This window comes from Myxine glutinosa, chromosome 6 (assembly GCF_964187855.1).
Source record: "Myxine glutinosa chromosome 6, kmMyxGlut1.1, whole genome shotgun sequence".
Classification (NCBI taxonomy): domain Eukaryota; kingdom Metazoa; phylum Chordata; class Myxini; order Myxiniformes; family Myxinidae; genus Myxine; species Myxine glutinosa.
This window is the reverse complement of record NC_136266.1, coordinates 26,084,635-26,098,632: the sequence shown is the minus strand read 5'-3', so window position 1 is coordinate 26,098,632 and position 13,998 is coordinate 26,084,635. Positions and strand designations below refer to the sequence as shown.

General features: G+C 46.6%; 1 protein-coding gene across 1 annotated transcript in view; it reads right to left on the bottom strand.

Annotated features, from left to right (window-relative positions):
- Window positions 1-230: 230 nt before the first annotated feature.
- LOC137429657 (coatomer subunit zeta-1) overlaps window positions 231-13,998 on the bottom strand; it is a 53,685-nt gene continuing 39,917 nt past the window's right edge. Inside the window, exon 9 of the mRNA XM_078779692.1 lies at window positions 231-734. Within this exon, the coding sequence (XP_078635818.1) occupies window positions 687-734 (48 nt within the window). The 3' untranslated portion in view covers window positions 231-686. The remainder of the gene's footprint in view (window positions 735-13,998) is intronic.

Genomic DNA, 13,998 nt, shown 5'->3' with positions numbered 1-13,998 from the left:
TCACAATTCCTGAAAATGGGACTTGACTATGCAAAGCTTAGGGTTGGAGGAGAGGGGGGAGGCAGTTGGGAGTGGGGGACACAGATCCCTCTGTAATGCAAAAAAGGGCAAATGAGATATTGGGAACAGTTGAAGCACCTTGTGTTTGTAATAACCCAATCACAGTTATAGCGCTTCAGTCATGGAACAGATCAGAACGAACTTATGGTGAAGAATAACAGAATGTACAATTTGGAGGAATGTACAATTTTTATTTGTCTTCAGAATGCAAAATATTGCAGTGCTTATATTCCATTAAAGCTGAACAAAGTTTATAAAATACATATTTCAACTTTCTATTTACCAACAAATGCAACAGCACACAAGTCTTGCAACACAAGTGAGATGCATTAAGCTGCATTCTGTAGCAATTATCTGAAATTATTCCTTGAACTTCCTCAAACCATTGCACGTTACTGATCTTTTTTGAAAAGTTTGTTTTTTTAAAATCCCCCCCCCCCCCCCCCCCACACAAGAAAACAGAAACAGGCATTCAAAAATCCATCCGAGAAAGATGAAATCTTTTTAAAATAAAGAAGAAGAATATAACACATCAGTAAAAATTTAGCACATTTCTCGACCAGAATTCAAGCTGCAAGGAATGAAAAACGTTCTCAGTGGAATGAAGGATATAACCGGAAAGACCATCACTTAAGCAAAGACCACTTGATCTGCTCTTTCGCATTCTGTAGCACCTGGAGATATTCAGACACAAAATACAAGAGTGTGTCAATGAGAAGATTGGCAAGTCTCCAATTGTTTATGACATGTACTTCTCATGTCCGGATTCCAAATTATTAAGTTTCTTAACATGGCAGATGCTTTACACTTGGATCACAGACAAATGAGAGTGAACTGAGACCAGTAATGTCATATTGATGTAGGGAAGGCAGATGGAATATAAACAAGTGATGGGAACCATGAATGATGCTGATAAAGCAAATCAATCAAGAAAGCGGAAAAAAAAAAGAGAGAACTTCAAATCATTTATTATTTCAGCTTTCTTGCGTCAACTACTCCAACGAGCTAAGCAGTCGTGCCACCTTCTTGTTACCTTTTGCAAATAATGTATGTGGTAATTTTCCAAATATAATACACATTGTGTTTTCACAAAACTTTTATCTCAAAGTTTGGGTGTGTAATATTTTATATATATATATATATACGGATCTCGAAGTACGGCACTCCCGTTAGCAAGGGGGGGTTAATCCCCTCGTCTTGTTAAGCTGGCCGTCTCCGGTCCTGGAACTATCCCGCTCCTTTGCAGGATGAGATTGGCCAGGGTGATTGGTCAAAGGTTTCCCAAATACCTTCACCAATCTCTCCGCAAAGCAGGGGGATGAGTCCCTGCTCGAACCGCGGATGTGATGGTAATTGTCGAGCGGTTTAGCAATCCACGATCCGAGCCGTTAGCGATAAAACTAACCCGATTCTGAGCGGTTCTAATCGTGCCACTGATATTCAATTGGGGACAGGACGCAAGCGATCGGATGAGAGGAAGCAAAGAATAAGAAGGGTAAAGGAAGAACAAATATGATTTATTACTATCTAAAAGAGGAAACGAAAGAAGGGAATATACAAGAAGACGAAACAAAAGGACATAGGGCAACCTTAGACACTCTTATATAACATGCCCCTGACAATACAAACAGACTCACACGAAAGGTAGCTGGTAGGGGAGGAAGGTCCAGGCAGATGGTTCCAGGCGAGGGGGTGGTCCAGGCTCCGTGTCCGCGGGTGAAGGACAGCTGGCAGCTTGACGTCGTTGGCGCGTGACCGGACCTTACAAACGCGAGGGGCTGGGATGAATGCACGTATAGCGTACCGAACGCTCTCAAAACCACGGCAGTTCGTATTGACAACGATCGTCCCAAACGATCCTCTGCGCGATGTTCTTATGTTCGCCGCCTCTGCGCTGTTCTCTCGCCTCTGCCAATCTCGTTCATCTCCCTCGGTCTCTCTGTGAAAAGGCTTTGCGCTTCCGCTTTTATTGGAAGCTTCGCGTATCAAGCCGCGTCCGCTTTGCTCCGCCTACCTGTGAACACGCCTCGGCCCGGATTGGCCACGAGGGTTCATTCGTACCTCCCCTCGTGACGCGTCTATGGGGCCACGCCTATGTTCCTGGCCGCTCCTCCCTTTTTCTCCCACTGACCGCGTACGTAATGGCGGCTTGGGCCAGCAAACAACCAAAAAGGCAGCGAACGCTGCAATACGGCTACTGGCACTTTGGAGAGAGCGAGATGATTGGGAATAATTGAAGGGGCCTATCTTATTTGATTAATACAACGCAGACTCAACTATTGGAAACAGATCCTTACCTGAAACACATACTAATGAAATAACTAAAGAATAATCTATGGTGTCCGACATGTTGTACATGGCCTAGCTAGGGTGCAACCTTTACAAAGGGGGATATTTACAAGAATTATTATTATACAAAGTGAAGGTTCTAAAAACCGTAACAATATTGTTACGTGTTCCTCCCCGACCTCCTGGTCTCGGTATACCTCCGAACCCCGGGAGGAATCACGGCAAAAAAAAATATATTTCCGTGTCTTAATCAATAAGGAAACAACACCAATGATTATGAACAAACCAATAATATATTATAAATCACACAGGAATAACATTACTACAAATGACAATTAAGAGTGCACTCTCTATTCCATCAGCTAGCATGCATAAAGTAACTCACAGTGTTCCAAGTGAGTGGAAAGAACCTTCCCCAATGTCTCTATATTTCCGTCTTTGAGCTCAGAGTTGATCCCCTCCAGTGATCAACGGCACGATGTCGACTCTAAACCAGAATCTCGTTCCAAGGGCAGGCACAGACACACCACCCAAAACGGCACCAAGGCGCACGCGACCCAAAGCGGAGAAAAGGGTCACGTGGTTAAAGTGGCACAAAGGCGCACTCATGGCGACTGGGAAATCCAAAGGCCCCCTCCAGGTACGAACTTTCACTGTTCACGGTCGGCGAGCCGCAAAGTAATCTTCAGAAGCCTCGGTGCACACACACACCACAGATACGTCTGAACGTGGTGGAAACGGTTGACGAAGCAAGGAAAGTTTGCTCGACGCACAAAGCGCACGAGTCAAAATGGCGGACGGCTCGTACTTTTTTTTTTGTTTGTTTTGTTTACTGAATCGAGGCTCATGAAAGAGCTAACATTTACTTCACAAACAAATCAACCAGACAAACAAAATATATAAAAAGAGGGAGCGGAAAACAAGATGGGGAGAGAAGGGGAAGCACACAAACACAACATTTGAGAGCAGGGAGATGTGTGGAAGGGAGAGGGCTTGGTTGAGACGTAATCACACGACGATGGTGCCTCCGAATCCAACGCCAACCTGACACGCAGGTTTGATCAGTCACAGCGATAACAACTCTATCGCGGAATCCCTTTCCAGGAAACCCCAAAGTTCACTCGTGTCTCTTGCTCGACGACGGTCGATCCAGAACGCAAAGCAACCAGCTTCTTCTCCGACTTTTCTCACCGCCTCCTCCTCCTCGCTCGAGGTTTTCCGGTGCACGATTTCCTGTATCATTTTAAGTTAACCTTTTTAACTTTAGATAGCTGTTCCTGAATAATAAACCTTTTGAGAATAATAATAATACCTAATATCAGAAACATGTCAAGTGGGTGAAAACCCCAATAACGGAAGTTACGAATCCGTAACAATATATATGTATATTGTTACGGTTCTCCGCCGCCCTTCTTGCCCTTACCAAGGGGGGATTAATCCCCTTGTTCTTTCTGGGCTTGGCGGAACCGAGACTTGAAACGCCCCTTCCAGGCAAACGCAAAGTAGGGTTTTGGGACCAAGTCTCACTCGTACCTAAATCCCTGCGCCGCCACGGAAGCGAGAAAGCAAGCCTCGCACGAGCCATGTGTGGTTTGGGTACGCCGAGCGGATTGAGTACCACGTGGTCCGTGCAGTTTAGGTAGTGGAACCAGATTCGAGCGGTTCTATTCGTACCACGCTTAGCCAATAAGGAAATCACAGGAACGATCGAATGGAAAAGGAAGAACACAGGTTTAATTATTCCCACACGTATATACAGTAATCGGGATGCAGAGACACAGAGCAGCACTGAGTCGGTCTTATCTTATCCCCCGGACTCGGGCCCGTCACACTCACACAGGGAATTGCAGATGGATTGATGTCCCAGCTCGACGCGTCGACGTGGTCGTCCAGGAACGGCCCCGTCCGGCTCTCCACGGTCCCAGCACGTCCCGCGAAGATGGCAGCAGGCGGTGGAAGGAACCTCATAGCGTGTCTCCCGAACAAAGGCAGCCGATGAGGTGGAATGGCAAATGCGGGACTCTCAGCGCGGCTGGCGATTACACAGCCGTTATCACTCGCGTGACTTAAAGCACTGTACCAGCTCGGCCTCTAGCTCAACCGAGCGTCACTTTATAATAGCACGTATTCCGGTTCATGCGCATCTTTCTTCACCTGCGTATCTCTCAAAGTTCTTTGACGCTCTTAACTCCTGCTCGTCAACGATTCCAGTGCGCACGAGTTCTTCTCATCAGCGAGTCCTATCGGGGGCAAGTTCTTTTGCTGCAAGTCCTCGTGGGGGCTTTGCGCAATGGGTTATATAGGTACACCCCCGAACCTTCTGGAACCCTCTCGAACCTTCCAACCACGCCCTGTGACGCAGTGCTGCTGCCACCACCTCTGAGCCCTGATTGGCGGCTCGTGCTTACCGTCAGCACCTCTGCCGCCCCTCATTCGGCTCCGCCCCGACCCTCCTAGGCCTGCCTCATGTTAATTCGCCCAAAATGAACCAAAGTCAGCGCAAGGGGGCATGAGGCTAGGGAGGCTGGAAAGTCGGTAGAATTAGGGCCTATTCTCCTGACTCTACTCAACGCAGAACTAACATAGGAAAAGGACTAAGCTCACAAATACGAAGACATAACTACACTATCGCGAGGCTACATGTTGCTTGTGTGACTAACTATGAGGGGGAAATTTTAACCTTTATTATACTTTATACTGACTTATTATACTGACTGTACAAAACTCAAAACCGCAACAAATATATATATATATATATATATATATATATATATATATATATATATATATATATATATATATATAATATATATATATATATATATATATATATATATATATATATATATATATATATATATATATATATATATATATATATAATATATATATATATATATATATATATATATATATATAATATATATATATATATAATATATATATATACACAAAGAATTAAGTTAAGCACCCCTACACAACGAATTAAGGTAAGCACCCCCTAATATATATTCTTTGTGTATATGTATACATTGGCATATATTCTAAGGTATGTGAGATCAAATAATGATTGGTATGACATTAGCAATTATCCATTGATGAAATTGAGTGATCAAAGTGAAAAAAAGTGATTGGTTGAGTCAGTGATCCGATCACGTGGGTCCTACACACGTTATTGACGCAAAGATCGCTAGAGGTCTTCTCAGAACAATGACTGTACGTTAGAAAACATAAACGTCATCCACACTGTCCGTGATGGACCTATAGCTCCATACTTAAATTGAGGTGAAAATATGCCTAAAATTCCCAAAAAATTTCACCTTAAATTATTCAGATAAAATATTGAAAACGGCATGATTGTTATGTTTTTATGTGACCATAATATCACTTCTCCAGAAATATAGCAATATCATGGGTATATTACACTGTTTTGACGACAACAAACTTGTAATGTGCGAGGTTGTAAAAAAACGGGGGGGTGCTTAACTTAATTCTTTGTGTATATATATATATATATATATATATATATATATATATATATATATATATATATATATATATACTAGCTGAGGTACCCGGCTTGAATAATAATAGTACAAATATATGATGAAAAGAACATGTATATTTTAGAGCAATATCACAGTACATTTCCTACATGACGTTTTGTCAATTGTCAATTTCTCAAACCTCTTGGTATACAACATTTCTGGTTTTCTTACTTGGTGCCAAGACATAAAGATTGCTTGGTTTTCCAACCCTCGAGCAGCCCACGTACAGCTGGCCATTAGTCCAGTCAATCTACGCCATTTTGGGGTCGAACCCACCACAAATTGCAATAGTAATGAAACATGCATTTTTCAATGTCAAATTTAGTGGAGAATGACATACTAAAAGTCAAGGAGAATCGGAGCATTGGAACATTTCCAATTTTTGCAATCTTTAAGAGAAGGTTTTAAGCGAAAATCTGCATAAATTTTTCAGACCAAAAACTGTTTCCGTGCTAAATCCTTATGAGATCCTGCAATTTTATGTCCCTGAGGCCTGCAATGTAATGGCTTTATGTGAACAAGTTCATATCGTACTATATATACAAAAAAAATCGTTAAATAATATTGAAAATAATATTGAAAAAAATATATATATATTGAAAAAAAAAAAAAGTGTTTTATTTAATAATTGAATGAACTGCGATTCAAGCACCAACCTAAGAGCTTATTCTTCTTCTGGATCACTTTCTGGTTCTGACAAGGTCACATTAGAACAGTGAAGTCCTTTGCATTCACTGCATGCGTAAGAGCATTCCAGGCTGTACTTGCGACAGCTGCATCGTAGGGTGCTGCAGTCTGTTTTGCAGCCACAGTGGATGGCATCTAGAAGGTAATCTGGAGCAGGCTTCATCTCGGTCATCACGGGAACCATTCTCTCGTCACGGATAGCCCATCCCCAACCATTGGCATCCATGGCAACTCCTTGCCACTGCTGAACCTGAACATACACCCGTAGGCAATGTTGCTTTGCAGATGCTGATGTAGGGGGCAGGGTACGAGGCTCAACTCTGACAGTGCTTGTTGAAACCTTCTGGTGGAAGCGTTGAAGCCTCAGCATGTCCAGTGTTTCCCCGGGCTGGGCATTATACAAGCAAACCAGGGCATTCTCTCCAGCTGTCATGACATCCTCTTTTGACGCTCCAGGAGTGTTGAAGTTGCCAAAAGCTCGGAGAAATACGCACTGGAGTTCAGCTTCTTCAAGGCTGTTGATTTGCCAATCGAGTAAATTATTGACGTGGTATCACAACCCAGGAGTCCATGTGCAACAAGAAGCTTGTCACAAAACATTGCGTCCAAGTGTCTTTTGCACTTGCTCGATATTCCAACATCTTGCTTGCCTCCTTGACGTCAGCTTAGGCTCAGGTCGGAAGAACAGGTTGTGAGATGTGGGCCCTGCACGACTGCAAAGGAGAACAAGAAGATCGGTGTCGTCGCCAACTATCACGGTGTCCTTGGTGTTTGCACCTGCAATGGCTGTCTCCACTATGAGAACATCTGCATCTGCCCTGGCATGATGAACAGCGTTGTGCCGCCGTTGAAGGTCATCACTCAGTAGATTGATGAAACGTTGTTTATTTGTTTGGTTGGCAAGGAAGTCATCTTTCTTCATAGTACATACCATGTCCGTTGTGAAGTTGACAAGGGGACTGCTGTGAGATCGAACGCGCCTGCTGTGCGCTACATCTTTGGTGGAGGGTGCGCTCACATATCCATCGAACACTATGACAGCATTACCATACCTGTCTCCAACATATCGCACGTAGTGACTGGCGATTCCTCCATATGTCTCGCCAGAATTCCAAGGCATTCTGTGTAGCAATGCCCCACCATCCAGAACATATTGCACATTCTGTGGCAGCACTGTGTTGCGAACGTCAAGGGGGAGTTGTTTCCAAATGGCTTCGGCTAGCGCTGGCTTGTCGGCCTCAAGCAGGATATCAGTGGTCTTAAACAGTGCTGGTGGGAAACTGCTTAGTTCGTACTTGAAGACTCTTTGAGGTCATCACAGCGTGATCCTGCCGTACTCAGACGTTGGAACAACAGTTGTGGATCTATCAGAACGGATTGTCTGCCAGTTTTCAATGATGAACGTGTGTCAAGAGTCACAACCTGATCTTTCTTCTTGAACGTGTGATCAAGAACCTTTTTGTCAAGCATTCCATCTAAGATCTTCCTGCCGACTGACGCTGCTTGGTCAGCATTGACCGAATCTCCAGCTGTGATGCCAGTGTCAATGCTTTGCAGAGTTGGATCGTTTCCAAAGGGATCCTTTGATGACAGGTAGCGAATAAGTTTGTGCGTGTCATCTGTGTCCCGTCCTTGTCGAGCTGCGCTTTGTTCTTTGTGCTGGTCACTGGTCCCATACTGCACTGATGTGTACTCTTGCAAAGCCATGTTGACCTCTGCACATATGGGGGTGGACAGCAGCCACGTGATCCTTTGCGGCTCGCTCATTCCACGACCCCTTGTTAGTCCCCCTGTGGTTTTCACACTTCTCATGAGCACTTGCTCGATCACAAGATCTGTGGACAAGCCGGCCCTAGTACCGATCTGAACGCCGCACTACGTGAAATCCATTCTGGAACTGATGGTGGACCTCCGGATGCTGAATAGACAGTTGTGCCAGTCGCTGCAGGTAGATGTACACAGATGTTGTGTACAGATTGTGGCCTGCAGCTGCTAGGTAGGGCAACATGTCGTGCAAAGCCGTGCACGTGCAGACGCCAGTCACCAGTGCGTTCCGACCTCAGGAATGTCCTCAGAATGTCTATCATGTCCATGTATTGCAGCCATAGCTGTGCTGTACGCAGATCCTTCTTCGATTGTCGAGCAACATTCATGATGTCACGAACAGAGTCCAGAACCGGGGCTGAAAGGATATCTTCAGTGCAACCCTCACCCTTCAACAATGAATCATACAGGTTTCGTAGCTCACACAGGTCAACTGGGCCAGCTCCCACACTTTGCGACCCTGACTCGGTATCACGCGGATCCATGGCTGCCTGTCCTGCCTCGGTATCATGCGGATCCATGGCTGCCTGTGCCTCATCTATGCTTTGCATTATCGCGTCTTCACTTGGTTCGTCATCTCCTGTAGTGCCCTGAGGGCCATCATCCTGAGCCTGCGAACAAGCAGGCCACTAGCGTACCAAGTACCCTTTCTGCGAGGAGAGTGTTCAGTGCTGCATCAACCAAGAGATGACCACGGATAGCTCGGTCATATGCCTTGCCAGAGAGCATGTGCGTTACAGTGTTCTCAGCATACACCAGTTCCAGAACAGAGCGCAGTCCAGATCCTGACATGATATTTCCAATACTCCCAAGAAGCTCATCAACGTGTGGAAGCCTCCCAAGCGCAGTACAACCTTACGCAAGTCACTGCCCTCCGGTTGGCTTTCGATGATGGTAAGCGCCTTCCACCAAAGTGGTTGGTCAAATGTGATGATGACCTTTGCGTTGTACTGTTTGGCGTGCTCACATAGAAATGTCAATGTTGAATAGATGCAAGTTGGATCACTGCTGTTCATGTCGATCATGGGAAGCAGAAAGATTGCAGACTGACCTGGATGTACACCAGTGTGCACGGCTTGCATCATGCCAGACCATGCTGGTCGTGGTGAGCGCAATGTGAGGGACAGCTTCCAGAGGAGGTCAAGGTTGGTAGATCTGTCCTTTTCCATCTCATCTTGCAGAACCTCATACCTCAGAGTATCTAGACCATCGCAAGGTGATGTCAGATGCCGGATGTTTATCCGACCCACAGCTTCAACATCCTTCAGTGTCACAGATAAACGTGGCACTCTTGTTGATGTCCGGATTGCACTATAGGCTATTCCGAATCTTTTGATACCACACTTTTTGAGATTGGTTATATAAAAGCGACCGTATCCAAGGTCCAAAGTCGTTGCTATGGAGATCATTGTTCGTGTAATTAAATTTTATTCACCTAATTAGGTCTTTGTTCACCTAATTAGACTAGAGTAAAATCTAATTTGATATAAGAATATGATAGACCATTATATTAGCTTTCAAAATTCATTGATATGTATATTTTCGAAAAAATTCAATTTTATTGGGATAAAGCTACCTTAAATGTCAATTATCTCAATATATATACCTTTACATGTCAAATGTATTGTAAAACCAGGGCATAAGGCCTGTCTTACACTCTTAAACACTTACATTTCTGACATCTTTTGAGAATGTGAACGAAATAACAAATTAAGTGCATTATTTTGTGCCATTTTTATTAGCTTATTTTCGTGCATAACTGTCAAAAAGTGGTTGCTCGAAATGAATGTGTTCCAATGCCTCGTTATTCCTTGACTTTTACTATGTTATTACATGGGTCAAAAGAAGCAAAAATGCCAAGTTTCATTACTATTGCAATTTGTGGTGGGTATATTCGTAAAATGACCGGCCTACATGGGAAGTACCCGCATTGCCGGACGGGGGAAGGGAGGGGAGGGGAAGGGAACGGGGGGGGCGGGGAGGAGAGGGTGGGGAGGGAGAGGAGGGGGAGAGGGTGGGGAGGGGAGAAGAGGGGAGAGGGAGAGAGAGGGGGGGAGGGGAGAAGAGGGGGGAGGGGAGGAGGAGAGGAGAGAAGAGGGGGTGGGGGATGGGGAGGCGGGGAGGGGGGAAGGGGAGAAGGGGAGGGGGTAGGGTGGAGGGGGAGGGGGGAGGGAGAAAGGGGGGAGGGGAGGGGGTGAGGGGGAGGGGAGAAGAGGGGGGAGGGGAGAGAGGGGGGAGGGGAGAAGAGGGGGGAGGGGAGAAGAGGGGGAGGGGGAGGAGGAGAGAAGAGGGGGAGATGAAGAGGGGGAGATGGGGAGGGGGAGGAAGGAGGGGAGGGGGGGAGGAGCAAGGGGGAGGGGAGGGGGGAGGAGGGAGGGGAGGGGGTAGGTGGGAAAGGGAGGGCCATGGGGGGGAGGGAGGGGGAGGTGAGGGTGAGTGGAGGGGGGAGGGGGGAGTGGAGGGGGGAGGGGGGAGTGGAGGGGGAGGGGGGAGGGAGAAAGGGGGGAGGGAGAAAGGGGGGAGGGAGGGGTGAGGGGGAGGGGAGAAGAGGGGGGAGGGGAGAAGAGGGGGGAGGGGAGAAGAGGGGGAGGGGAGAAGAGGGGGAGGGGGAGGAGGAGAGAAGAGGGGGAGATGAAGAGGGGGAGATGGGGAGGGGGAGGAAGGAGGGGAGGGGGGGGAGGAGCAAGGGGGAGGGGAGGGGGGAGGAGGAGGGGAGGGGGTAGGTTGGAAAGGAGGGCCATGGGGGGGAGGGAGGGGGAGGTGAGGGTGAGTGGAGGGGGGAGGGGGGAGTGGAGGGGGGAGGGGGGAGTGGAGGGGGAGGGGGGAGGGAGAAAGGGGGGATGGGAAGGGGGTGGGGAGGAGGGGGTAGGGGGAAAGGGAGGGCCAGGGGGGAAGGGAGGGGGGAGTGGAGGGGGAGGGGGGAGGGAGAAAGGGGGGATGGGAAGGGGGTGGGGAGGAGGGGGGTAGGGGGGAAAGGGAGGGCCATGGGGGGGAGGGAAAGGGGGGAGGGGGAGGGATGAGGGGAGGGGAGGGATGAGGGGAGGGGGAGGGGGAGGGGGAGGGGTGGGGGTGGGGGGAAGGGAGGGAGGGGGGAGGGAGGGGGGAGGGGGGAGTGGAGGGGGAGGGGGGGCGGGAGAAAGGGGGAGGGGAAGGGGAAGGGGTAGGGGGGAAGTGGGAGGGGGGAGGGGGAGGGGGGAGTCAAGTCCGAAGTCATTGTCGTCAATTGAATGTCGCATTTATTTTTTATTCCCTGTCAAATGGCATTGGTCCCGCATTCCGAACCCGGTAGTCGGAAGTCATTGTCGGCAAAGTTGAAAAATTAACGTTACGAAATACGCTGATGACGTCATAATTTTAAAACCGAAGGTTTTTTATAACATTTAAGGTGTGCTGTAGTTGCTCTGGACGTACTGATTCCGAATATGAAGTTGAAAAATGTAACGTTCCGAAAACGCTGAGTGACGTCATAATTTTAAAACGTCGACGTTTTTTTTTTTCAGTTGTGATTTTATTCGAATTCGTATTCCTATTAAATTTCGAACTGTTGGAAACAAGTAATTATTTCAATTCCAACAGTTGAAATAATTATTGTTGTCCAACAGTTTGGAAGGGTTAATGGAAGTCGAATTCGAATGAAAAGTCTCAACTAGCCGTTTATGTCGGTCTTGGCGCGAAAAAATGCGCGCCAGGTTGGTCATTATGTGCGACTTTACGTCACTCCTCTACGGACATGAAAACATTTGTTTTCCTTTAAAATTTATTTTAAATAAATACAATAGTACATAAATTAACAATAAAAGAAGCTAAAAAACAATTAAAAATACAATAAAAAGCACATTGAAAATATATAAATATGTACGTACAGTATACTGTACGTACGCGCAACCGCGGGATCGGAAGGGGCAATAGCGCCGCCACAAACTACCCCATGGAATTGCAGCTGACGCGGTTTTTTAAACCATTGATATTAAAATAAAACGTAGCCTATAACCACCAGGATTTTATGCTGATTCCGAATCTGTGTCTAAAACTTTTCTCCAATGTGTAGTTCTTGTTATAAGCGGACATCCAGACACACACACACACACACACACACACACACACACACACACACACACACAGCACACACACACACACACACACACACACACACACACCTCCTTTATATATAGATATATAGATATATATATATATATTTCTGTCAGTTGATTGTTTGTTTGACATTTGTATTACAGTGTACAAGAAGGTAGAAATAAATGAATGACATGTTTATCTAACCATTTATTTGGGGGAAAATTATTACGGAAGTGTAAGTGGATCCCGGAAAGTGGATCAGACGCCGCGGTCCGATCGAGTGGCCGGCACGCTCTCCAGACCTTACACCTCCAGATTTCTTTCTTTGGGGGCTCATGAAAGACCTCGTTTATCGTGAAAAGCCTCGTACCATTCAGGAATTGAAGGCTCAAATCACTGCAAAGTTTGAGGAAATTGATATCGAACTCTGCAAGTGTGTGTGCCACTCTGTGCCTGCTCGGCTGCAATTGTGCATCGATCACGAGGGAGGGCCCTTTGAAAATTGCAAGTAAAACAGCTTGGTACACTTCCGTAATAATTTTCCCCCGAATAAATGGTTAGATAAACATGTCATTCATTTATTTCTACCTTCTTGTACACTGTAATACAAATGGCAAACAAACAATTAATCAACTGACAGAAATATATATATATATATAAAATCTTTCTTCACACATTATATGGATAAACAATCTATCGTGCACACCCAGACGTGTGTGTGTGTGTGTGTGTGTGTGTGTGTGTGTGTATATATATATATATTGTTACAGACGTGGCTTAGATGTTATTTACCGAGCGGTTTGGTATGACCACGTCTGCACAAGTTACCCGATTATACCCGAACGTTGACTAATCGCGCTACGCTAGGTCAATGAAGGAAAAGACACACGGCTGGGATTAAAATGACACGACACCATGGATACGGTTCTCAAGACCTCCGGAGGAGATTATATTCGTTCGGAAGGTCAGATTACAGGGACGAGAGGTACAGCATAGAAAGACAAGCACTTAGACACAATCTTATATTAACCCCAACAGACGACAGATAAACGGGACAAAAGGCTGACTCACACGGGGATTGATGGCTAGGAAAGGCAGGATCGATGGCTCCAGGTGCACCTGGGCTCAGGGACAGAATCGACTCGGTCCGGTCCAGAGATGCGGGAGGTCTCACAGCGCTCGAGGTAGTGACTTGCTCTTCTTCAAGCTGGGGGCGCATCTGACCTCACATCCGGTGAGTCGCTTCGTATATCCGGCGGGGAGTGACACGCCCTCGGCTCGTTAGCTCCGCCTCGTGGAATCGGCACGTTGCTTCTCATTGGGTGCGTGCGGGGGGTTTACCAGGCTCCGCCCTTGACGAGGAGCTGACAGCCAGCCCCTTCGTGGTAACCCCGTGGAGCGCATGGTCATGGCGGCTAACCGAGCTGGTGGGAGGACGCACACTCCCCCCGCGCGCCGTGGTTGTAGTTGTTGTTGTAGCTGTAGTTGTTGTTGTTGTTGTTGTTTGGGGAAGAAG